This window comes from Rhinolophus sinicus, chromosome 7, assembly GCF_057876585.1.
Source record: "Rhinolophus sinicus isolate RSI-liver-muscle chromosome 7, RSI-T2T, whole genome shotgun sequence".
NCBI classification, from domain to species: domain Eukaryota; kingdom Metazoa; phylum Chordata; class Mammalia; order Chiroptera; family Rhinolophidae; genus Rhinolophus; species Rhinolophus sinicus.
Window position 1 is genome coordinate 18,109,801 of NC_142507.1, and position 26,799 is coordinate 18,136,599.

The 26,799-nt window shown below is 39.5% G+C and overlaps 1 protein-coding gene across 3 annotated transcripts in view; it reads left to right on the plus strand.

Moving 5' to 3' along the window:
- CA8 (carbonic anhydrase 8 (inactive)) overlaps positions 1 to 26,799 on the plus strand; it is a 93,957-nt gene that overhangs the window by 56,641 nt on the left and 10,517 nt on the right. For all 3 annotated transcript variants that reach the window (XM_074318547.2, XM_019716202.3, XM_074318548.2), the window contains exons 5-8: positions 2,856 to 2,918; positions 5,506 to 5,554; positions 6,904 to 7,016; positions 17,878 to 18,043. In XM_074318547.2, the coding sequence (XP_074174648.1) occupies positions 2,856 to 2,918; positions 5,506 to 5,554; positions 6,904 to 7,016; positions 17,878 to 18,012 (360 nt within the window). In that variant the 3' untranslated portion in view covers positions 18,013 to 18,043. The remainder of the gene's footprint in view (positions 1 to 2,855; positions 2,919 to 5,505; positions 5,555 to 6,903; positions 7,017 to 17,877; positions 18,044 to 26,799) is intronic.

Here is a 26,799-nt window from a genome sequence, read left to right on the forward strand (position 1 = left end):
GGCAGGAAAATAGAGCAGCTCATGCGTGATGACCTTTATTATTTCTGAGAATACAAAGCAAAGTCATTTATAGAGCAAAGGAAGCATAGGTTTGGGAAACGTTTTGAAATAGCCCAGGAGACGAGTGATACAGTAGCCTTGACAGTCAGTGTGGGAGACCCACTTGAGGTTGGATATTTCACGTTGTACAGGACAGTGGCTTGTGGATTGTTGTCTAACCAGGTAGAGGAGTGGAGAATTCTAGCAAATTGTTACATTGATCCATTGCTCAGCAATGACTTAGGAGGACAAAGGGATTAGAGAATCGAGAGTGGCTGAAGAGATGTCATTCAGGGCAGGCAGGAAGGGAACGAGACAAAGCCAGAAGCTCCCGAGAGCCTTGGCTCCTGGCGATCCACTAATGGGAAGAGAGAGAAAAGAGGAGAGCTGGATGGGTGAGAAGTTTTCAGAAAACAAATACAGGGTGTGTTCTCAGGATTGATTTGCTGAGTAGTATGGGGCTGAAAGCCATGGACTGAGGGATAAAGAGATAGGACAGGAAGGGGACAGATCACCCATGTGGATGTTGAAGTCCTCCAGAGTGATGGGAGGAAGTGAAGGCTGTGAGGGAGTGACCAGTGGGGTAGTAAATGGCAAGGAGAGCATGATAGCATCAGTGGAGGACGGTCCACTCAGTGGGCAGCCTTATGCATGTGGGTCAGAGTACCCATCCGAAGGGAACAGCAGGGCACTGATGACCACAGCTTCCCATTCTATGTGACGGAGACTACACAGTGTCCATTCGAGGTCTGGGAGAGTGGTGGTCATGGCAAACCTGGGGGTTCACACAGACCAGGAGGTGGTGGGAGAGCTTGTCAAAGATGCCCAGTCATCCTGTTCCAGAGGGGACAGTTGAAAATGAGGAGAGGTTAGAGTTCGAAGTGGATAAATACAGGGCCATGCAGGGCTGAGATTCTAGGAGATGAACTGACCAGATGGTTTGCATTGTGGGTGGTGGTGAAAGTTGGCAAAGGCGAGAGGTAAGAAGTTAATTGGTCTCACGGTTCTTGATGGACTCTTGGCACCAGGTTGTTTTGTCACCTCAACTGTTGTAGGATTTTAGGGGTTGAGGTGTGCAGAGTATTATCTATACTAGCTTTTTGGTGGTTGTAACCTCTGCAAACAAAAATTTGGCAAAGGAGGAAAGGAAAGAGGTGGAATAATGGATGCAGACTGTGGCTAGATATAAGGCTTTGCCCAAAAGTAAAGAATCTTTATAGCTAGAAGGAGTCAGTGATAGTTATTAGGGGCTACTACATGGAAACACTGTATTGATGCTGGATGGCATTGTGAGTGAGAGTAATATGGGTGATCTGGATTGAATTATGATGCATAGTGTCCTGTACTAAGGTCTCTGTTTGATTTAGCCTTCTCTGCAACCCTGTCACTGTCATCCTCCCCACTGAATAGATGAGGCATAGAGGTTAAGAAACTTGCTCAAGGCTAAGAAGTGAGTCAGAATCAAAACCCAGGCATCCAATGCAAATGACCTTGCTCCTGAATCATGACTTTATGTGTCCTTACACCATTCAGAAGTGGCCTTTTCAAAAAGTTATAATCTGACAGGCGGTGCACGAAATGAAAACAGACCCCAACCCTAGGCATAGGCATCTTAATGGTACATCACCGTTAACCCAGAAAGCAAAGCAAGTCCATTTCCCCTGAAGATCCGGTGAAGGCTTCTGCCTAAAGGTCCAGGCTGTTGCACTCATGAATACATTTGCCTTAGGTATTTTTTCTTTAATTCAAGGATTTTTTTCCCTCCTGTTTTTAGAGCTTATTTCAGGAATTGCAAACCCTTGGATAATAGTTAAAGTCTTGACTATTCTGAACTGATTGGCCTTAGATTATGTAAGTTTCTTGTCTGTGTTCTTTCCTCTTTCATGCCCTTTCACCTAGCACGTTTCACAATTGGCTCACGTGGAGAGAAACAGAATGTGAACATGTTGACAGCTCTTCTAGCTCCTTATAGGTCATTCTCTAAAAATTTATGTGTGGAAGAGAAAAAAATGAACAATAACAATGCTTGTTTATCTGAGCTTATAAATTGTCCCTGCTACAACTGTCCTCCATTAGCATGGACCATTAAAACTTGGTTGAAAAGTAGAAATCAGATTGCACTTATACTTTGTATACCCGACACTAATAAAAAATAAAGAATACTTATTGTAAGATTCTTTTTTACAGTCTCAAATTCTTTGGAGTATTTTATACACTAAAAATATGTAATGATATATAAGGTTTTAAAATAGAAAATCATGAACAGCATATTCTTATTATTTGAGAATAAAAAGGTGATTATAGAATTGTGTCCAGTGGTAATCAAGGCATGTCCTGATTTTGGTAACTTTAACCTATGAAATCACATACCCACTTTGAGTCAATAAAAATTTTTCAACATTGATAAAATCTATAATAACGATCTAGAGATGCTAGAAGCAAAAAATGGAAGAGTTTGGGCATGCGATGAGTAATTTGGTTCAGAAATATCCTTGAGACTTTTATATCGCAGTATTATCTGCTTTGCTCTATGAGCATGTGTAGCACAGTGTGTGATGCTTTATACTCAGCATGATGAATTTAGAATGGATTCTTGGAAACATCCAAGAACATCTCCGATATTTGACTGTGCTAGCTTCTGTTACAACTTTAACTACCTTCAGTAGACGTTGACCTGATGATTGATGAAAAGGTCATTTAATTATTCCCCAAGCAGGACATTCAGTGGACCTGAGCATCACTTCTATTAGTTATTTTAAGTCAAAGCTAAGAACGTAACAATTTCGTAGTTATGGCTTATGCTTTATGTATTTCAGATAGGAAAAGAACATGTAGGCCTGAAGGCTGTGACTGAAATCCTCCAGGACATTCAGTACAAGGTAAGTAAGTCATCATTTAAAAGAAAATAAAAACACTGGTTGGGTAAGAGTTCCCCAAGGCCACCCTCAGGCTCGATGACTCACTAAAAGGACTCCCAGAAAAGCTATTATTTTCATGGTTGTGGTTACAGCAGAGGGACACAGGGGAAATATCAGCATAGTGAAAAGGCTCAGGAGAAGAGTCCAGGAGAAACCAGGCCCAGCTTCCCAGCATCCCCTCCCAGTGGAGTCATGGGGAGACGCACCGAATTCTCCCAGCAATGGTGTGTCACAATACATGCACATTGTCACCAACCAGAGATGCTCACCTGAGCCTTGGAGTCCAGAGATTTTATTCGGGGTCAGTCATGCGAGCATGCAGTGCCTGTGTGACTGACCTCAGCTGCGACCCCAGCCCTCCACGCCCACCCTCAGCAAATCCAGCACACACCATCAACCACTTACTAGAATTGACTTATCTCTTCAAGCTGGTACAGCGTGGCCCAAGGCCTCCAGCACACAAAACACTCTGTAAAGCAGAATATTCCAAGGGCTCAGAGATTATCACCCAGAAGCCAGTCAAAGGCCAGTCTTGAAGACAATCCTTTTTTTGAAATGCGAGGATTTGAGCAACCCACACCTGCTGAGTTAACCCTTTCCACCCATTAGTTAGAGGAAAGTTGTGTAAATGAAACACATAACAATTGTGGCAACCGTACTTCAAAGTATTTATGTGAAGAACAAAAAGACAGGTACACATAAGCCATAAGATAATACGTGCAGAGAAGGTGATGCACGTTTATTTGACGCCGTAGAGATTCAGCCTGGTGTTGCTAGGAAGTCAAGTTCTGCTATGAACAACAGTCCCTTTTACACTTACATTGAGTCAGTGCAATCTGAGTGGCCTTGGAGAGGAGTGGTTAATCCTGTATGGCTGATGGACGTGAGCACACAGACCCAGAGACCCAAAGCCAATTCTAAAATCAGTCTGGGAATGAAGTCTGATGAGCTCTATGCTAGCACAAACCCAGGGCATCCTGAACCAGGTAAGAACCTTGTCATGCGGGGTCTCTGGTCCCGCTCCCTGCACAAGAACAGGACATGGTGAGGCCAAAAAGGAACACCCACGGAGCCATAGCTAGGGGAGTCATATCACTATAGTCTCGCTGCAGCTGGGTTGGAGACACAGAAGCAAACATCCGCCAGTACCCCAACAAAGGGTCTTCCTGCACCCCAGTCTTGCTGGCGGCTGGGCAAGACTTAGGAGGTAGGATCCATACGATCCACAATCTGCCAGCCGCTTTTCTGCCTGCCAACCAACCAACAACCAACCAACCCAGTCACCGCAGTTATATCAGTGGCTGATTGGCTAACTGGTTACAGCTGATGGCCATCTACTACCTGAGCCAGCACCTTTACAGGTGAGGCCGAGAGCCTGGAAACCGCTCTCTGGGACTCTGTCCCCACAAACCTCTACCAAAGGTCTCCTGAGCTAGCTCAGAATGAGTCCAGCTAGCAAGGGAAAACACGCACCAATCAAAGAGGCTGGTGGAAACGGTGTGAAGACACATTTTGACTGATATTTGTCCAATAGAAATAGTTCGAGAAATTTCCTTTATATCTTCAGCTAATATGACGTCAGTCATTCTGGAATACAGGAGAATGGAAGGCAAGTAAGCTGGATGCTTGAATATGTCAAATAGTCTCTAGACGTAAGGATGAGATGTAGAGGTTATGCATTAATGTTCCCTGTTATGTCTGCATTCACAGAGTAATCTTATAAGAGATATCCAACTACTGTGACAGGTTTGTCTGCCTCAAAGCCCTGAGCAATTTAAATGGCACTATTTCAAATAGGGATCATAAATGTGAATTATTGAATAAGGGCACACATATTTTTCTTGAAAATTAAGTCTAGCTTTGATAAAAGTTGATTGAAATTAAATACTTTCATTTGAGCGTCAGGTTTTCCTCTCTGGAGAAGGAGAGCATCTAGCACGGATCTTAGACCTGAGTTACCAAACTCAAAAGGACAAAACGAGAACCTGGGAGGCAGGTTGTAATGCCCAGAAGGTTAGGAGCTGAGATCAAAGTACTAGGAGGAACGTCATTTCAAAAAAATTCCCTGAGCCAGGGTTCGGGCACTTTATACCAAGACTCAAGTCCCTGGTCTGGACATGCTATGAGCAGGAAAAGTAGCTGACGGAAGGCAGACAGACACTAGGTAGCCAGTTGTAAGTTTCATACAAGGAATTATGGGGAAACTGAACTGTGGTAGCAAAGAAAATAGCCACAGACTCAGAGCAGGATTATCTTGTGGAACTAGCCAGTGTTGCTCCCATGAGAAGACAGAATGAGACGCTCACAGATCTGTGGGGTCTGATGATATCATTCAGAAAAGGCATCAACTTGGATTTTTAGTGCTAATTATTTTTTTAATTAAAATTTATTGGGGTGACAGTGGTCAACAAAACTACATAGGTTTCAAGTGTATGATTCTATAATACATCATCTGTATATTGCATTATGTGTTCACCACCAAGAATACATTTTTATTCTAAAATTAAGAAATTTTATGTTAACATGGGGTAATTTTTTTCTTTTTTAGGGGAAGTCCAAAACCATACCCTGCTTTAATCCTAACACTTTATTACCAGGTAAGTGTGCATCCGATTGAGTAGGATGAATTTTCATTGTGGATATGAGTGCATTGTTTGTTTCAGAATATATATATATATAACGATATATAATTAGTTTACAAAGTTTCTTTACAATATATGTATTCTCTGTAGTAGGTACCCTTTTTGTGCTCTAAACATGGAACAAACCTTTTACAATAATGGACACTTTGCCACTCGTCCCATTAATCCATGAAGAATTTCCTTTAGATTTTCATTTGCAAAAATTGCTACCTCTATGTAAGCACCAGCATAGTAACAGAAATACATCTAAAATTGATGAGTGAGGTTTTTATTATCTCTAGAATGAAATAAACTGTATGTCTCATTTTGTAAGGTAACCTCTTTGCAATGCTACGTAGCTGTTATTCTAATTATTTAGGGCTCACCGAACAGGTAAGAATTGTGTATAAAATACTCAACATGTAATTTGTAGTTAAAGGTTATCTTGAACAAACTTTGGTCTTCACATATCTCTGCCTAAATTATATGAAATTTCTTAGTGTTTCCAACAAAACCAACTAGGTTGATACTTTGTATCCTCTTAGTTTCTATATTTAATTGCTCTACAACAAACCAGTTTTTGCCATATGTTGAACATTTATCCATCTTATTTAATCATGAGTGCCTCTAATGCAGAGCTAAAAGATTTCATAGGAATGATTTCTTTTATCCTATCATAATATGCTTTTAATATTTTGCTGTTGGAGCAGCCATACACAGGTAGTTTGAACAGAATGGTTAAGAACACTGACTTTGAACCCAAACGCTTTGGTTTAAATCCTGGCTCTGCCAGTTTCTAGCCCAGTGGCCTTAGGCAAATTATGTAACCCTCTGTGATTCAGTGTCGTCTGAAAAATGGGGCTCATAACAAGACGTATCTCATTGGTTTGTTGTAACGGTTCAGTGAGTTAATAAAAAATGTTTAGAACAGTACCTCACATGTAATAAGCTTTTGATAAATATTAAGTATATTAGTCAGGTAAATCTTCCAATACAATTTAAAAAAATACATGGACACACTTCCCCTAAAGTGACTAAACTTGATATATGCATATCAAGTTTATAGAGCCAGATATGGACATGCATAGTAACCTATTGATAGAATTTATTATTAATAATAAAAAAAGGATTCATCATGTTGTCCATTGATTGTTTTCTCTATGATGATTAGTTTAAGAATACATGTGTGAGGCTCTAGTTTAAAAAATGACATCAGTCTGAGAAGTGTTATTTGGACAGTTTGTAATTTTGACAATTATTGCTGGAGTCTTCATAATTATTATTAATTATCTTGCCTTCTTGTGACACGTCCACGGCTTGCACAGACCCTCTGCTGCGTGACTATTGGGTGTATGAAGGCTCGCTTACTATTCCACCTTGCAGTGAAGGTGTTACCTGGATATTATTCCGATACCCTCTCACTATATCGCAGCTACAGGTGAGTGTGGTTCTCTAACTCTTTTAGAATGAAGTTCTGAGTTAAAGGTTAAATTCTGTTTCCGTAAAAGGGAAATGTCTGTTTCATGTTTTAGCTTGCTTCAGATCAGTCACATCTTTGCAGATGAAAGTTAAATGTCTCGAACTAGTGAAAGCAATTGAAAGGTCAAGGAAGAACAGAACCCAGCTATCATTTATATCTGTGTTTTAAAAGTCAGTTTTTACAGAGTAAATAGAAGTCACTGAAATAGTCAAACTGTCAATTCATCTCGTTATGCCTTTGTATGGTTTTCCCAAGCACGGAGAGGAAGAAGGTCTTGGAAGTAAAGTGAGATTGCTGCTTATTTCTGGTTAAGTCACACATGGGCTTTGTAATATTTCTTTCTTGGCTTGCACAGGAAAATTGTGTATGAAGAAGTGTGAGGGAATTAGAAAGAATACCTTGGAAAGCTCTGGATTGTTCTGTAGCTTCTCTTTTTGTCATCTACCTCCCACCTTGGGCTCCGGATAGGTGCTTTAAATGCTGATGCACAGTGTGTGGGGGCACCGAGGTAGATTGTCCCTGGGTGTCACCTGGTGAAACATGAGGCAACATAACAACAATGCATTTAAACAATGATTTTCATATTATTACTTTCCATGTCTCTTATCCCTCAGGGCCTGGAAGGTTTTGTTTTCCTTCATGATCTACCTCAAAAAGATGGCGCAGTAAATAAACCAGTTTCCTATAGTATTATAAAACTTTTTACAAACTCTTACTATATCCCTTATCATTTTATAAGAAGTTCACATTTCCTAACTACTCAGTAGATCCTCCTTTTGCTTGTCCTTAAATCTTTAAAATCCCTTCTTCAACCTTTAACAATTTCTTCTAACTCTTCTGTTTCTAAAGATTAATTGTAAGAGTTCCTCATTCAGCGTCTCCATCCTTTCATTATTTTATAAACTTTGACTACACCACCTTTGGACTTTTCTATTTTTAATATGACAATTCCTGATTCCTTTATTAATTCATTCACTTATTTGTTCTTACAAGAAACTGTTCCTGAGTGCCAACCAGGCACAGAGGATACAGAGATTAAAACATAGTCTTCACCCTTAAAAGTTCACCAGAGGGTTGGGAGGTAGATGATCATACAGGCAATTGTGATCAGTAAGGTGGTCACATATAGGAAAGAAACCCAACCCAGACTGGGAGGTCCAGGCACTCACTCCTGAAAAATATTAGGGGTCAGTCTGGTGCAGGAGAGGGAAGAAATAAGAAATCTGAGTCTAACATTAAGAGCAGAAGATTGGACTAATGATATATAGGTTGGGATTTAGCAAAGATGATAACTGCTGTCACAGATACGTGTAAACTTCAAAATTTTAGTGATTTGTCACAGTAAAAATTTATTTCTTACATAAAATTCAACAGATGTGTTTTTGATTCACAGTGAAGGCTTTTCTCTGTGCAGTCATTCAGGAGATCAGGTTGAAAGACTCTCTGCCATCTTCAATGCCTCATTTCCAAGTTTGCCCTAGGTGTGGGCATGGGACCAGCAGGAAGGGGAAGAGCTTGGGGGATCTCAGGGGAAGTTTTTTAAAGGGCCACTCCTAGAAATGGTGAACCCACTTATGCTTACTGTCTATTGGCTAGAACTCAATCACATGGCCACACCTGATTGCAGGGGAGGCTGGTAAGTGCACTGTAGCTTCATGTCCAAGAGAAAGAAGAAATGGATTCGAGAATCAGATCAGCTCAAGTTGAGGAGGAAAGTCAGCCCAGCTGAGTGCAAAACCTCGTTGCAGGTAGAGGAGATGGCACCACACAGGAACTAAGGAATAGGGCGTGGTGTCCTGGGATCCAGAACTGGAGAGAGTATTTCCGAAATGTGGAGGAGGGAGGTTAATAGTAACAAATGCTACAGAGAATATAAATAGGGCGACCGCTGCTCACCCCATCGGCAATAAGCGAACCCTCTAAAAATATGCCCAGCTGTCACTTCTCAGTTCATACCCTTCACTCTTGTTTCCTTGGCCGCATGTGAATGCTGCTTGATGCTGGTATTAGCACTTCTCTGTGGCTTGTCTGTGGCTCCCCTTCTCCATTACCATTCCCCCACCATCCCTTCCATCATGCTGCTTCACGTTGCTCCAGGTAAACTCCCTGACCCATCCAACCAGTTTTTCTCGAGGCTCCTACCATGGAGAAAGCCTTTCTTTCTTTTCAGAGTTGCCTCATCATTGCAAGCAAGGTGCATGAACTGGAACTATAATTGCCAAATAGGCAATTGTTAACTGAAGCGAGATGTTTTCATAGAATGTTGAGCTGTAAATAGAAGACCAAGGATAAATACAGACCAAAGACTATCTTTCAAGAAGTTTCATGGGAAAAAGCCAGGAGAGACAATGTGTAAAACAATAGAAGCTTTGTAGGCGTAGTGGAAGGAGCCAGAGAATGGAACAGCACAATGTTATTATTCTCAGGTTTCAGATGAGGAGACTGAAGCTTATGGAGATTAAGGAAACTTTGCCTGGGCCACACAGGTAGGAAGGGTAGATTTGGGACCCAGCTCAGTTCTATGTGATATCAGTGCTGGGTGTGTAATCACTTCCCCTTTTCAACTCTTGCCCTTTTCAACATTACAGTTCCTTTGAGACCCTCTTTTTGTAAGAGACCTTGTCAGGAAAATCTCAATAGTATTAGAGAAGCTTTCTACCTCCATCCGTATGTTTTTGTGCCCCCAGTTGGAGAAGTTTGGTTTCTTTCAGTCAGTTAGGAACACAAAATAAGACCTTCAGAGGCTGAGGCCCAACAGACAGATTTAGGAATCATCGGCATACAAGGAGGAGCTGAGTGACAGAAACAGATGAGATGCCCAAGAAAAGGGTATGGACAAAGGAGAGCAGAGTCGAGAAAATGGGAGAAGACGCTGTGCTGGGACATGTTCCTGAGGGCAACCTTTTTTTTTGATAAGAAAGCTCTTCTAAGCTGGTAGGGTCCCATGGATCTTAGTACTCTCCATGTGCCATCTGTGCCATCTGGTTACTCCAGGTCCCTTCTCCAGCTGATGTCATATTTCCAAAGCAGGCAGGAATTGTGGGATTGACAGGTGTGTGTGTGTGCGTGCTCACGCGTGTGTCTTTGTATGTGTGTGGAGGACTTGCTTGCTGTTGGCTGCCCTGTGCTTGCTGTCAGACTGTAAGAGATTGCAGCCTGAGTTGTCAGAGCTGGGGTGATGCAGTTGCTATTATTCTGTGAATGACACATGCAAAAGATCAAACATCCGTCTGCATTGATTATACTTTCCCTACAATTGGATTCTAGGACAGTGATACACATTTCCTTATTGTTGCTTCAGGTAGCACAAAAGCTTACATGGCTTAATTTCAAAGCACTGAGGCTTAATGCACAGTGTGTTTTGTGATACTGGGATGCACTCACCAGCCTTTATATGTCATTGACGCTATTAATACAAGCAACTTATTGATATAATAAGGTAATATATGTCATAGTTCTACCTTCCTTTTCTTTACCATTGTCATAGGCTGATGTTAGCATGTGGAATTGCTCTTTTGAGAGTGATCTGGATAATTTAATCACTAGTTCATACACTGCTTCATTTCGTAATTGAAATCAATGTTTTCCAGGCACCATAGTAGGCACTGTAAGTGGAGGTCCAATAAGATGTGGCCCTTCCTTTAGGAATTCATCACCTAGGGGGAAAGCCAAAGATTTACACTTAAAAAACAGTCATTTCATGTGCACAGTGCCATGGGATAGCATGAACATGGCCTTTTAGTATCAAACAGGAAAGGTGCCTGCATGAGATGCAGCCATCTGGTAGACCTTTCTCAAACCAGGTGGAGGGATGTGGTATGGGTGTTGGTGGGCACTGCCAATAGGGGGGAAGTGTGTGCACAGGCATGGAGGCAAGATAAAACATAGTGCCTCTAAAACTGCACGAGACGAGGTGCAGGAAGGGAGCATGGGCCTGACCTCCATCACAGAGCACAGTAATAACCACAATAATTTCTATTTTTTGAAACTCCATTAGTATTAGCCTTGCTGGGCCACAAAAAAGAAAATTCTCAGTTTTACTTAGAATTCCATAAGGATTCCCCTGCTAGCATGGTATTGGGAACATTAGTGTTGAGCTGTGTTGTGAATGTTACCTGATGTCCCGTAAACATGAGATACAATATTTTACTACCATGCTGACCAGTATGTGATGCTACAATCCAGAGACAAATCATTGTGCCTTTGGGTCTCGCTGGCTACAGAGAAAACCTTACTTTGTGTTGTCCCTCCAAGTAAGGCCAGTGACAGAGTCTCACTCACCAAGTCATCCTCCTCGATCATCGGCCAGGTTTTCTGAAAGGGGATGTGTGTTGGAAGGAATAATCTCAACTACTCTGGAAATAGATGATTTTCCAATTAGCTGTAGCTTTTCAAGAAAAAAGATTTAGGTGCTAATAGCACAAAACTCTATTACAGCATCTGTTCAGAGGATAGCAATGTTAAAATGTACGCACACACACACACTGACACAAACACACTCTCACACACAGACACTCAGACACGTGCATATATTATATATTAAAATATAATTAGGTGTGATTTAGAAAAACATTATCATCTTAAGAGACTATAAGTCAGTCTGTCCTTGACTTGCATGTTTCACTGTTGCTGCTCGTATAATTTCAGAGAAAGCAAAGCAAACAGAGGAAAGGTTCAGAGAGGGCAGTAAAAATGAGAGGGACCAAAGGGAGAGGATGTGATTCTAAAATCTAAACCACGAAAAATTACAAAGTCTCATATTATCGCACTTAATGAAGAGCAGAGAAAGGTGGAGATACAGAGACAGCGAATGAGAATTGACATGCAAAATAAAAGGAAGAGCAAATGGCAGGTGGAGTCTACACAGCTGATTATATTGAGAAATATAAAACTACTATTCGGCGGTAAGAAAAGATGATATAGGAACATTTGTGACAACATGGATGGATCTTGAGAGAAATGCTAAGCGAAATAAGTCAGACAGAAAAAGCAGAGAGCCATATGATTTCACTGATATGTGGTATATAAACCAAAAACAACAAAAGAACAAGACAAACAAATGAGAAACAAAAACTCATAGACAGACAATAATTTAGTTGTTACCAGAGGGTAAGGGGGGTGGGAGATGAGGGTAAAGGGGATCAAATATATGGTGATGGAAGGAGAACTGACTCTGGGTGGTAAACACACAATGGGATTTATAGATGATGTAATACAGAATTGTACACCTGAAATCTATGTAATTTTACTAACAATTGTCACCCCAATAAATTAAAAAAAAGAAAACAAAAAAAAAAACCTGTATTGAAGAAAAATGTTTCCTCTTATGTCATAGGGTTAACTAACATGTATGTGATTAAGCTGCTGGGCATTATTATGGAAACAACTGGTATCTTGAACAATCGTCTTCCATAGGATAACAATGTGTCTGCACTAGCACATACAGAAAAAGCTCTGTCTTACTGCTTGATTCACAGCCACTTGATTCAAGGAGGAGAAGTTTTCTGCTTCAGTGTAGTGCTCACAATTAAGCCTATAGGGGAACATTTATATCTTCCCGAGTACTAAGAATTCTAGATTATGGAACTGGAAGCCTTGCATTTTTCATATTATTCTTGGTTTGCATACCATATGCTGGGGAAGACACACACACACAATTGGATGGATTTGAATGAGTGTAATTTTCTTTTCTTTAATGATCAATAAGCATTACATTAAGATAAACAGTGGTCTAAGCATTAGGAAGCCAAAATGAAAACAATGTTTTTTCAGTTATATTGTTATGTTTGGAAATGAGATTCCAAGAACATAATCATTCATCAAATCTGACAATAGAAATTGTAAGACACATTCTGACTTCACAGAGGCATTAAAATGTGAACAATACTCAGAATGATAAGATGTGGTGTTTTGATACAATGGCATATGCACGAGTTGTGTGCACACACACGCATAGAAATGGATTGATCGTTAAGTTTTACTCTCCTTTTCCTGCTTCCTCCTCTGCCCTTTCCCCCTAACTAATCTATTTCTTACCTACTTTCTCAAATTAGATGTGTCTGTTATTTCCTTTCTCTTTCAACATCAAATAACACCAGTGAAACAAAAGAATATGGAATATGTTCGTTGTTTTTCACTGTGTGGCTATATGTCTTTTAGAACTTGGAAAACCATTTTCAGTTTTGTTTCTTCTCCGTCTCGCCTCTCCTCGCCATCCTTCCCATTCCGTATTTCCTATGGATTGAAAGTGGGGCTCTTCCTAGCTCCCCACAGCCATGCCACAGTAAGGCATGGTGTGTGCCTGGCCTGTGGGATCTGGGAGCTCACATGGTCTTGGAGAGCTGAGGAGGCTGATATGTCCGGGCTCAATGGCAGGCCTTTCTTGTGTTTGTGTTCCTTATGGGATTTGAGGGGCTGTTAGCCCGAAAACCAGGTTGTTGCAGGGCCACGGCATGATCCTGTTTGAAAACGATTTCAAGTAGTTCGGAACATTTGTCGTAAATTTACTTCTGTATCCATGATTCTCAAACCATCCCCTGGAGAGATCGTGAAAACACCGATTGCTGCCCCCCCCGCCCCCCCCCGCCCCCCCCTCCAGCTGCTGATTCACGGGGTCTGGGGCAAGAACGGGAATGTATACCAGGAAGCACAGTTTGAGAACCACTGTTTTTTATCCAACAGCATTGATCTCCATGTATAACTTAGCTCAGCACTCTAACACCAGAAGCTGAGTTTCTAAAGTGTAGCACCAGCCCAGCCCTGGCCCATGGAATCGCGACGTGGGCCAAATATGTAAGACTAAAATTTCTGGTACCCACAGTAAAAAAGTCAAAATAAAAGGGGGAATTAATTCAAGTAGTATATTTTAACACAATAGATCCCAAATAGCATTTTAACATGTCATCAGTATAAAAATCACCGATGAGATTTTTTACAGTCTAATTTTTGTCCTGCATCTGACTTTCAGTGTGCTCTGCACTTATGGACATTTCGACACAGATGAGCCACATTTCAAATGCTCAGTGGCCACAGAGGGCCGGTGGCTGCTGTGCTGGACAGTGCAGCCCTAGGCTTTTCTCTCTCTCCTCAGAGACTCCCTCTTTCCTCTCTTAACATGTATTATTTCTAGGCACTTGTGGGAAATTTTGTATATATTTCCTCAGTGACTTCGAAGATAGAGACCACTGCCTCTGTGATCAGATATTCCGTGATCTGTAATTCTTGAGTAAGTTCCAATATGTGTGGCTCATCAGTAACTCTCCTAAAGTGATGATGGGAAGACCGTGGCAGAAACCAGGGCTGGGGACTGGAATAAGAGGGAAGTTTACATGAATGTTACTGGGAAAGGATGGTCTCTTCTCTAAGATCGTTCTAAAAAAAAAAAAAAAAAAAAAAAATAAGTCAGATTAAGGAGTAAGTGATAGAATGAGTGTTGGTTTATAGACAAGAGGTCAGTAAGAAAGAGGGAGTAATGATTTTAGAAAGAAAGGTAGACAAATCGGGTACAAGAAAATGAAACAAATGAAAACAACAAAGCTGCAATATATGAAGGGGGGATAGACATATATCTGTATGCATGTAAATGTATATATAAAATCTCACTATATATGTGGACTATTTAAGTACAGTTTGATTTTGACTCTTTTATTTGATTGTTACCATAAGGAATGATGTTACTCTAATTCATGTATCATCATTGATTGATGATAAAATGAGAATACCACCTTTTATGTGTTATTTTTCTCTTTTAACATGATGACACAACACATGAGATATAAGTCCAAATAAGTCAATTACTGGATGTGCATATGAACTTGGGTACTCCTAAAAATAGTAAGTGCCAAAGCTCAAACCCCGGACATAAACCCTTTAAATGCACCCATACAGAAAGCAATTTTAAAAGCTCAACTTTGAGCGAGTGATCTGGTTCATAAGTCAGTGAAGGTTGGACTAAATGTCTTACTTAGATCAACTGGAATGTAACCCAGATTCAGAGAACAGTGGCTATTCAACTCTGCTACCTTCAGAAGAGGAGGATTTGTCTCTGAAGTGATGGATCTTTGTTCTATCTCTTTTAAATTGGTTAAAAACAAATACCATATTTAAGTAGAGTAGTGTTAAAAATTGGCAAAATCGGACATACTGATATATGTGATAATGATAGTCTCTATAGTGCCTTGACGTTTGAATTTTGTTGAAGACTTTTATCCTGAGATTGTATTCTGTTCATTTCTCACCATCTCTCATTTCAGTGTGGGATAACGCAGTACGCACTGGAAACCATTTGAAGTGACTAAAGGGTTTGAAGGGTGGTTACTTCAGAAAAATTGGCATTTCAGAAGAACGTGTTTTTCCCTCGATCTCTGTTGATGTTTGAATTATTCCAAGTGTTGCTATGATCAGAGAAAAACATTTCTTGTGAAATAGTTCTCTCCAAGAATGCAATGATTTGAGACCAGTTCACTGTGGGTTCAGATCGCCTCTTCTAGAAGCTGTTTTCACAGAAGGTGCTTCAGGCTGAGGCCTGGAGCTTGAACTATTTATCTGCAGTTCAGAATATGTAAATGCAAAATTAACCTGGCTTTAACATAAGCTTCCAAGTCAATAAAAATGGAGAATTTCTTAAAATAGTCATGTTTCTAGCCCACATTGCTCATCAGTGGAGGCTATTAAATATGGTAACATGTAAAGTGAATGCAAAGAGAGATGACTTTCTATTTTCCCAGTCAATTGGTTTATTACTGACAGTCAATTTTTAGCATATGAAATTGGAGTTAAATATTTATCCAAAATGCTACAGATTTGACTTCAAAAGAAGTTGTGCTAGTATTTATCGAATACTTCATGTGTGTTTATAACTGTGCTGAATGATTTTCATGCATTATCTCACTTACTTCTAACTTCACTCTTGCAAATACTGGTATCTTGCCTCCCCTGTATACGTGTGGAAACTGAGGCTTAAAGAGGTGAAGTAATTTGGTCATTTGGGTCTCAGGGGGCAGAGCCAGGATGAGAACCAGCCTTTTGATGCAGAGCCCACTGACTTTACCTTCATATCGTTCTGGTTGAAAAAGCACAGGGTCCTCTGACTGACCGGGTTCATTTCCACTCCACACTTAGGGGAAACTAAGGAAAAATACATTCCACAAATAATTACAGGGGATACTCATGCAACCTTGTCTCTAGAAACTTTCCAGATGCAGCAAGCTGTAGGTGCTACCCATATTCTCACTCTGACCCTAACAAGGTCTAGTGAAAGCCATTATGTAGTTTAAATAGCTAATTGCTTGTTTGACTGGCACTTGTATATAACCACAGCATGTAGGTGTTACTTAAAAAAAACAAAACAAAAGAGGACAATTGTAGTTGGGTCAAACTTATCCCATGTAGGGAAATCAACTAGTATTTGGAGACATGGGAAAATAACATTAGAAGTCAGATTTCTAACCTGGGTTCTAATCTAACAAGCCATTTAATTTTTCCCCAATGCTGTTGCCCAACATGTACATGAGTGGATTGAATTAGAATCTTGTGAGATGCAACTATTTTGGTGTCAGGGAACCTCTACTTAGGAACATTCATGAAAACTTTGCATATCATTCAGGTGTTTTATGGGCCCCCTAAAGTGTGTAGGGGTTTCTGGACTTTTACGAGAGCCCCTGAATTAGTTGATCTCTTGCATTTTCTTTCACTTTATGAATGGGAGAATTCTCTTGTTATGCTTGAAGAACCTTTGTAGATATAACTTTCTGATATACTGTGAACTTTTGGTGGATTGATGCTGATCAAATCATATTTGCTCAACATCCTGGCATCTATACAGGATATAGGTCTATTGATTGGACTAGAATGTCTGAAGAGGTGGCTGTGGACCAGGGAAAAAAAGCAGGTGGACTTGGAATTGTCAGATCTAGTTAGTTTGGAACCTTCCTAGCCTCAGCTTCCCCTTTTGTGTAAGGAATGAAGAATGTCTATGTTATGTGATAATATAGTATTTAAATGAAATAACAGATGGTGAGCCCTGTAGGTAAATCATCTAATAGATAGGAATGAGCCTAGCAAATGTTCTTCACATGTTTGCTTGTTACTTAGATACTTCTCAGAGGGTGATGTCTGGCAGGCTATGGGTTCTTAGGAAGTGCAGACTTAGCAAGTCAAAGAAACTGCAGTGCGGCTGATGGGAAATGTCCCTGGGTTCTGTGGGAACCTCTTCATAGGTAATGGGAAACCACAGGATCTGGAGAGGCCACTAGAAAAGGGGAGATGAACTTGAAAACCACTATTGCTCAGGGAGGAAGTTGGGCTTAAACTTTTGGAAACTCAGAGGTATTCTTTTGGACCTGTGCTCTCTAAAGGGCTAGAAGAGCAGCAAACAGAATCTTTTGATGGAGGAACCCTCCATCTAGTAAATCTAGCATGTAATCAATTTGAACATACAGCAACATCAGAACTCATTAATTAAAATGTTCTTGGGAAGCTTATTAGCTTAACACATTCATTCATTCACTCTTTCTTATTATCCTACTGGCAGGTATAAAAGATTTGTGAGAGAGGTGCGTATCATTTTTGCATTAATTAACCCAGCAGGTTGCCATGGCTATTGGGTTGACGATGATACCTCTACTTCTGTTGTCTTTATTTCTCTTGCAAGGTGTCAGGTCTGGCAGAATTAAGTCCGTTTTCCTTTTTTTGAAGTTTAGTTTTAATATTCTCCTTTTTAATTGTGGTTATTTATGTATATTTTAAGTCACTTATGAAACTCCAATCTTGTTACTATCTGGTAAATGATTAATCTATTTTTTTCTGCTTTTATTTTCAGATTGAAGAATTCCGAAGGCTGAGGACACATGTCAAGGGGGCAGAACTTGTGGAAGGCTGTGATGGGATTTTGGGAGACAATTTTAGACCCACTCAGCCACTTAGTGACAGAGTCATCAGAGCTGCATTTCAATAGCCAAAGAGAACAAGACAAGTCCTCCTTTTGGGTACGTGCAGATTAAGTAAGGAAATGTGCACACAATTAACATAAACCTGTCATATCAGAGTTACTCTCATGGTGGTCCTGATAATTTTGCAATTTGAGTGTACTTTATTTTGATAAAATTTATGACACATTCTCAAGCTTCATTAATTATAGGTCAGGTGGTTTTCTAAACTTTCATGCAATGTTGAAAAAAAATCTGCAATCCTTATATTTTCTCATGAGAGCAGACTTTCATTCCAAGTTTTGCTTTCATAAGGAAAGGGACCCCGAGGCAGAGAAACTGACATGCAGTAGTACTTCACTATGTTGCACCCTTGAACCCGCAGCAGTCACTTCCTCATGGCTGAGGAACACAAAGGAAGGGACTAGAGGACGTGAGCCTCAAAGCTGACCCTCACTGTCTGGTTGATCACCTAGTTTATGGAGATAGGTGAAGGCAGACCTGGCATGAATGAAGATTCGTGTCCTAGGGAAGTGCATGTATTTAATAGGGCAAGAAGCACTTGTTAATGATCTGAATTTGGTATATTTCTTTATTAATTGAAATATAATCTATACATTTTAATATATTGAATTCAATGTGTGTATTCCTAACATAATAAAACATTGCAAACATGGAAAAGATAAAATATACATAAATGACTATTGACTGGATTATTTCCTTATCTTGCAAACTACCTAAAAGTGCATACATAGGTCAGTGTGCATGGCTGACAAAACACTGCTTCCCATAAGAGAGAGGAGCTGTTGGAATAGTTTTGTAGGTAACAGGACGGAGCTTTGACTGTTTAATGGAGCATTGGGAGTATGTACTCACACACTAGAGTGGTACGTGGGGCTGGGGAGTCACACATGAATAGAAATCTCTGGCCTCAAGGAGCTCACAGTCTCATGAGTTAGACAGTCAACACAGGAATTATAAAAGGTGATCATTTTGTCCATGTGTTTCCCAATCCATTTTCCTGCCTCTCTGTTGTTACTGTGTAGGAGGTACCCAGAACTCCAGCCAGACGGTTGTTTTGCCTTCTGCGATTGTGCTTTGCTCATACAGTCTTTCCTTCCCTACCTTTTGCCTGTTGAAATCCTAGCTACCCTGCAGGCCCAACTCAAATACTGCTCTCAGCATGAATTCTCTGCTTCTCCTTTAAACTGTACCTCTCATGTCACATTCTTCCATTTAGCTGTTGGTGTGTTTCTTACTTTTTCTGTTACCGTGTTTCCCTGAAAATAAGACCGGGTCTTATGTTAATTTTTGCTCCAAAAGACGCATTAGGGCTTATGTTCAGGGGATGTCATCCTGAAAAATCGTGCTAGGGCTTATTTTCCGGTTAGGTCTTATTTTGGGGGAAACACGGTAGATTTCAAGCTTCTTAAGAGTTGAAACATGTTTATTTTACTTTGACTCCATCGTCTAACACATAACAGTTTGTATCTTAAGTGTCTTTAGACAAATTAGAAGTCGTTTAGAACTATACATGACCTGTAGGGGCCAGCCTCATGCCATTCATTCATTCATTCATTCATTCATTCTCAGTTTTTACCTTAGCCAGTACAGGTCATCTTTTCCTTCTTCTAATTTTGGAGATGATGAGGGCCAGACAAAGTTGCCTTTGGTACAACTGAGAAGAAACTTTCAGTAACATATATGGTAACAATGGAGAAAATCCAAGAGTGCTTAAGCTAAGCCTTATAGTAGATGAGCTAAAAAGCAAAAAATTTCCATCAAAAATCATTATTGAGCACCTACCATGTGATTGGTTCTGGGCATATAGAGGTGAGAAGAACAGATGTGGTCTCTGCCCTCATAAAGCAAAGTCTGACGTGGGGAACCTGACAATGGACAAATAAAGACTTCAGAAATATACAATGGCAAATTGTAATTAATTCCATGAAGAAGAAAAAATGTCATGAAGGAGATTTCTGATAGAGGGACTATGTTTTGCAAAGGTGCCGAGGGGCTACTCCCTGTGGAGGATGTGAGAATTTGATGCACTGAGGTCCCTGAAAGAAGACCCTGTGAGTCTGGGGGAAAGAAGTTAAATGGAAAGCTAGGGAGGGCCCATTTCTGAGAGGGCCGTGTCAGCCATATTAAGGCATCTTAATTTCGTTGTGGATGCACTGAGAACTTATAGACTTTCACTCAGGGGAGTGGCCTGATCACATGTGTGTTTTCAGTAGATCGTGGGGTCTGGAGAATGAATGCATGGGATGATAGGGCAGGGTAAGAGTGGGAGGATACTGTGATGTCTGCTGAGTAAAAGACGCAGAGGCTCAGATGCTAGAATAGAAGTGGATCTGGAGAGACGTTAGTGCATGTGAAACAGACCTTGAAAGTGATAGCTAGTGAAAATTGGACAAGGGTGAAGGAAGACAGAAACATCAAAGATAAATTCTGGGGTTTGGGCCTTTGGAAACCGTGTGGATAGCATGTCATCGAGTGACAGCAGCAAAGCTGGAGGAGACTCTTTGGGATGGAAAGATAGAGTTGGAGCATGTTGAATGAGATGCCTGTCAGTCACAAATAGTGGACCTGTCTGTCATGAAGGTAGCTGGAATTTTGAGAGTGGAGATCAGAGGAGCGGTCTGAACTGAATATGGGAGTTTTGGCCTAGAGAGTCTGTCTGTCTGTCTATCTATCTAATCATCATCTATCTGTCATCTATCTCTGTCTACTTTATCTATCTATTATCTATCTATCTATCTATCTATCTATCTATCTATCTATCTATCTATCTATCTATCTATCTATTATCTATCTATCTATCTATCTATCTATCTATCTATCTATCTATCTATCTATCATCTATCCATCCAGCTATCTGTCATGTTCTAGTACTACATAGGGATTACATCATTAAGTGTCCATAAAATCTTATGTGAATCTTTACAATGTGTTAACCAAAGCACAGAGAAGTTAGGTCACTCCCTCAAAGTAATGCAGTCATTATGCAGCAGATCCAGAAATTGGACCCAGGCAGCCTGACTGGCAGAGCCCTTTTTCTTAAACACTACATGACAGAGGTCAGAAAGTGTCCCCACACTGGTGGTCAGGGTGGCATGATGATGAAGGATGCTATTGCCAAGGGACGAAGTGGAATGTGAAGGGAGAAGGGGGCCAAGATACCGTGTGGCCGCAGCTCTTGAACAGCTGGGATGGAGGCTGCAGCTACAGAGAGGGGATGAGATTGAAGGAGACTTTTTGTTAAATTGACATACAGCATTGTGTAAGTTTAAGGTGTGCAATGTATTGATTTGATACATTTATATATTGCAATATGATTACCACTGTTAGCTATCACCTCTATCATGCCACAGATAGGTCATTTCTTCTTTCGTGGTGAGAACAAGACTTTTTTTTAAACTAAAGAAATGCTGGAACTTTTCTGTGTACTGGCAGGAAGGACCCAGTAGATGGGGGAGGGGCTGAAGATGCTGTTTCTCAAAGGGACGAGTTCTAGCCGTGAAGTCTGAAAAGTTGAAAGGGGATGGAATCCTAAGCAAATTTGGAGACTGACTTTTGTTAAGAGCATGGACACTTTATGTGCTGTAACAGAAAGGAAGAAGAGGTGGTGTTTTACAGGCTTAGTGATTCCATGCCTTGTCTTCATTATTTAAGGAAGAATGGCAAAATGTGGTAGGAGGGGCAAAGGCAGCCAGGAACATGGGAGATTGGAGCAGAGTGAAAGGTGGAAGGGTGGGCTTACAGGAGCGACCCAGTAAGAGGGGCAGGTAGTGAGGTGTGATGAGGTTTGGTGAACATGAATTTCTCTAGTCTAGGTTATTATACCTCTGTGAATATCAGTAACTAGAAAGGACACTGTTTAATGAAATCAGATTATTGCCTTGAAGTTTTGATCCATATTTGCTCCTAGACCAGAGTTGTCTCTCTCTAAATATTTGAATAACCATCACTGTTTTATCTCTTTCTTACACACACACGCACACACTGAGAGTTTAATGTTAATGAGATTATGTATATTTCAGATACTTCATAGTCATTTTTTTAAAACTTTTATTTATTTAAGTGTGTTTTTCCAGGACCCATCAACTCCAAGTCAAGTAGTTGTTTCAATCTAGTTGTGGAGGGTGCAGCTCACAGTGGCCCATGTGGGGATCGAACCGGCAACCTTGTTAAGAGTACTGCGCTCTAACCAACTGACCTAACAGGCCGCCCCATATATTCATTATTTGATAGAAAGATAATGTGTAATTTTCAGTCTTTAAATCAGTTACAGTTTAGGTATTTTAAAAAGGAGGATGGATTTGTGTCCTTGTCTTGGAGTCTGAGATTACTTAAAGGGGGTCATTTTTCCAAAAATTCCTAAAAATTGCGTAGGAATTCTTTCAAAGGCAACTCCAATTCTGACTTCAACCTTTTATGAATACATTTTTTGATCCTTTTATCTTGAAATATGTTATACAAATCTAGTTATAGTTCTACATAAAAATTACATTGGGAAATCAGACTTATGGATATGTGCTTTTTATTTGATATTTAATAATGCCCTAAGGCAGGTAATTCAAATTTTTATTAAAGTGAAATGATTTGACAGTCAGACTTTGAATTTAATGCATGAATGTTTCATTTAAGCTCTTGGAACTGAAAAGAAAAAAAACTTTTTTTCTGGTAGTTCTCTAAAAAATGTTTAAAATAATTTAGATTTATTTTAGCTGTTTTACTAAAATAACTTTAGTTTTTAGACTTAAAATGACGTTTTTTTACATGACATGTCTAGACATCTGAAGGACTTTGATAACCAAGACTTATTATTCCCATGAATAATCTGTGACTTTTTATATTACCATTTAGAAGTATGAACTCTGATTTTGTACTTCCATAGAGAATTAGCATATAACTCACCCAGGTGCAGAGCTAGTTCAGATTTCTGGCAGCCAACTGACATTAAATGATTCTTTACCCATTACATTTTCCGTATGATGTGGGAGAACCAAATTTTAACAGCAACAAACAAAAAATAAGACCAAGCGTTATGTCCAGTTTATTTGTCACTCTCGGTATCATGATATGGGCACTAATCTATCAGTGAAATGATTATTTGCCTGTTTGTTTCATTAAATATTAGCCCGTTTTAAAAGGCTACTCTGACTGTTCAAAGACACATCTATTTCTTCTGTGACTCAAGTATTGTTAAACCACACACATGTTTAAGATAACTATAATTAATTATAATTATTTCCTTTCTGTAAAAAGCAATGCCACAAATCTCTTTAAATAGTTTTCCTTTTTCCTTGTTAAAAGGGGAAAATATAAGCATGCCTCAAATGGATTAGGAAAAAAACACCCAAGCGTAGAAGAAAAAACCAGCGTTATTAATCAAGCATCTCTGAATGATCCCTTTGTAAAACTTGCCCTCATTTTTCTTCCTGGATCTTTGAAGTTACTTTGGACTGTGTTGAGCTCCTCCCCACGTGTACCTTTTCAATTAATAGTGTTGTCTCTTAGCTTTGATGAAGCTGTAGCTAGCATCCATTCCTTATCAGTTTTCTTTTATAACCTGGAAGAGTTATAGACTAGGAAAGGATAAGGCATTAGAGGAAAGGAGGGGCTACATAGGGAGCGGGAGAATGTCAACGTAGAATGACCAAGTAGGTAAAAGCTATTATCCTTACAGGATAAATGGAAAGCTCAAAGCCACATTTTCAGTCAATACAACTTGGACTCTCCTCACTCTAACAATGTAACATGATGCACAGCATTAGGGTGAGAAATGAAAGCTCGATGGATATAGCTGTTTTCTATTTACTGTATCATATAGAATTTCTCGAAAATGGAATGGATTTCCTAAAGGATTTCAAAATGATTTCAGGAAAAGGCCACAATACCAAGGGTACTCAACCTATCCATTATATTTTGATTATGTGATATAAAAGTTGTTATTAACCTAAGAATGAAAAATATCAAAACTGTATAGGTGTTTCTTTCAGATTACTACACAGGGAGACTAATCCCTGCTTCCACATTATGTCCTTTTTCCCTTTTTATGTTTTGGAATTCTTAACTATTTATTGTGGATAAAAATTCCGGAGTGATTTAGTGTTTTTCTGTCCTCTCTTCCCCCCCCACCACCAAGAATTCAAACAAAATTGTGTTTGGGCAGAAGAAATGAGAACATTTTGCCATCAAGGACCAACTTGTAGGTTGAATGTTAATATATACTGCTGATACCTTTAAATATAGTAGATTGCAAGGTTTTAAACCTAAAGGATATATTTTCTAGAAGAAGATAACTGACACCAGGTTATCTCCTCTAAATATATTCTGCTATGCCTTTCACCTCATGGATGCTCTGTTTTGGTAATTTCCCCCAATCAATTTTTTAGCTTTATTTTCCACTTTGAGACTTATTTAAAAAACCTTATAAAGAGGTATTCATCTCAATTTTTTTCTCCTTTACCTTCTGCCTATTCTCTCCAGTCCTCTTTTCTGTGATCAAGTTTATAGAGTTTAGCTCTTTCACTGCATTAATTGATTTCAAGTTTTTTTTTCAAATTGTGTCAAAAAGCCACACAAAATAAAAAAGTTGATATTTTGACTGTTTTATGCATTTAATAACATTTTGAGCTGCTTTGTACATAAATGACATTCTTTTTATTTTAAACCTTTGTTATATGGTAATAAACTTACCATTATATTTATTGCATTTTAGCAAAAAACCCTCAAAACATGCTAAGTGGCATCAACTGGATAGTGCAAGCCACAGGAAAGCATATCTGAATGTCGCAGCAAAAGAGTGAGGAAAGCAGAGTCACCACAGAGCTGGGGAATCTCAGCCCTCGCTCATGGTGTCCTCGTGGCCCAGCCTGTGGGGCCTGCTCTGTCTGTGGGTGGCTCATTTGCAGCCACAGCTTTTGGTACCACTGAATGCAGATGACCCACTCATTTATATTGCTAGACCAGGTCCTCTGTTAAGTTCTAGAATTGAATGCCCCATTCTCTGTATGACTTTTCTCATGGATGTGTCAAAGGCGTCTCAAACTCAATACATATAAGATTGAATTTATGATCTTCTTCACAGACCGGCTCTCTTCCTGTTTTCTTAGACACCCGAGTCATATTTGACACCTGTCTTCCTCGCCTCACCTCACATTTCCATTTATCATCCAGTTCGGCAGGTTTGCTTTCTGAGAGCTCCCAAATCCATCTATGTGTCTGCATCTCCATCAGCACAAGCCATAAAGCGAGCATCGTCTCTCACTTGGACTGTTGCAAAGAGCATCCTCTCTCTCATCTACATAGGATTGTTAACGAAAGATTTATAATACAAATAAAAGACATGGAGGACATAGAGCACTCAAACGTGTGTTTCATCTCTGATTGATTGGTATGAGAGTGTTGAGAAGGATTCTGAATCCACATCTGAGCACAGTGGGAAAGAGTGCTCAGATATGGATTCAGAATCCATAACTAATTGGCACCATCTGCCATTGGGGATTGGTGGTGGTACTTTAGTTTGTTATTGCTGTCCATATAAAAAGGAGTGTTATTGGCATCTGATTTAAATGTCTCAGCGATTCAGGCGCAGACTCTTTTGAAAATGGGCTTTGGAAAATTTATCTGCATTAGATCTAGTGATACATAGCTTGATGTTAGCAATTACAAGGAAATACAGAAACGTGAAATGATGAAGTTCCCTGATTTAGCTTCTTTTTAATATTTTCATTTCATTATGTAATAGCTATGGTCCTGATGATTATACGTAGCAAATTGCTTATTTATAGCAAAACCGAGGAAATCTGAAATCTTAGCATGGAAATGAAATGGCATGAGGGTGAGGAAAGGCTTACGGCATGATGGTGTGCAGGAACTTGGCCAGACCTCTTTGTTAGGGATGGAAGCCATCTCCTGAAGAAGGGAAGGGGTAAGTTAGAGAAGAAGCCATGTAAGAGGAAAGGTAGATACTGACACGACCCTCACCAGGGTGAGAAATGATGTGTTTTAAGATATTTTAAATAAAAATATGCCATACAAAATTTTTGCTCATTTAATTATATAGGTCTTGGGTATTTCTGTTAGTACAAATAGGTTTGCCTTATTTTTTTGGCTACGTCAGTTTTAATTAAACAAACATTCCCATTAAAACTTGTTTTGTTAACATATGAAGCTACAATAATCTAGACAATGCCCAATATTTTGGACAAAATATGAAATATTTGTTAGATAACATGGAGCTTTTCCTAATGAAGAAATTTGCCACTAGGTAACACATTCTAAAAATAAGTGAATTGTTAAAACAGTAAAACCCCATTGGTCTTCGATGGGTCTGTTTTCCATTGCAGTGCTTCTTTAAACCCCTTCAAAATTTCTGAATTTGTTGTACTTTTAGCGGTTAGAAACTCACAAAGGGAGTTAGCCTTATCTGCAGAAAATATTTTCAGGGACAACTTAGAAGCATGGAATTCAACTGGATCTCAAAAAGTTACTTAATCTAGTGTTCTGCCTGAAGAGGTCTTCAACTAAATTAGCCCAACTGATTACTACACATATCTAGAAACACACGGGCAAACAAAGCCTTTTTGTCTGAGAACGTCTACTTCAGACTTTTTTACTCCTGCCTAATGCAAAAAGGAAAAAAAAAACAACCCTCATGAAATACTGTCTGTAAAGTATTAACTAAATTGGAATGCCATTTTGATAGTAATATTTTTATGGTTTGCCATAAATAAATATTTTTTATTAATGTAACTGGTTATATTCCAAGATTTATAGTTTTCTCCTTTTTGCAGCTTGTGAAGTCC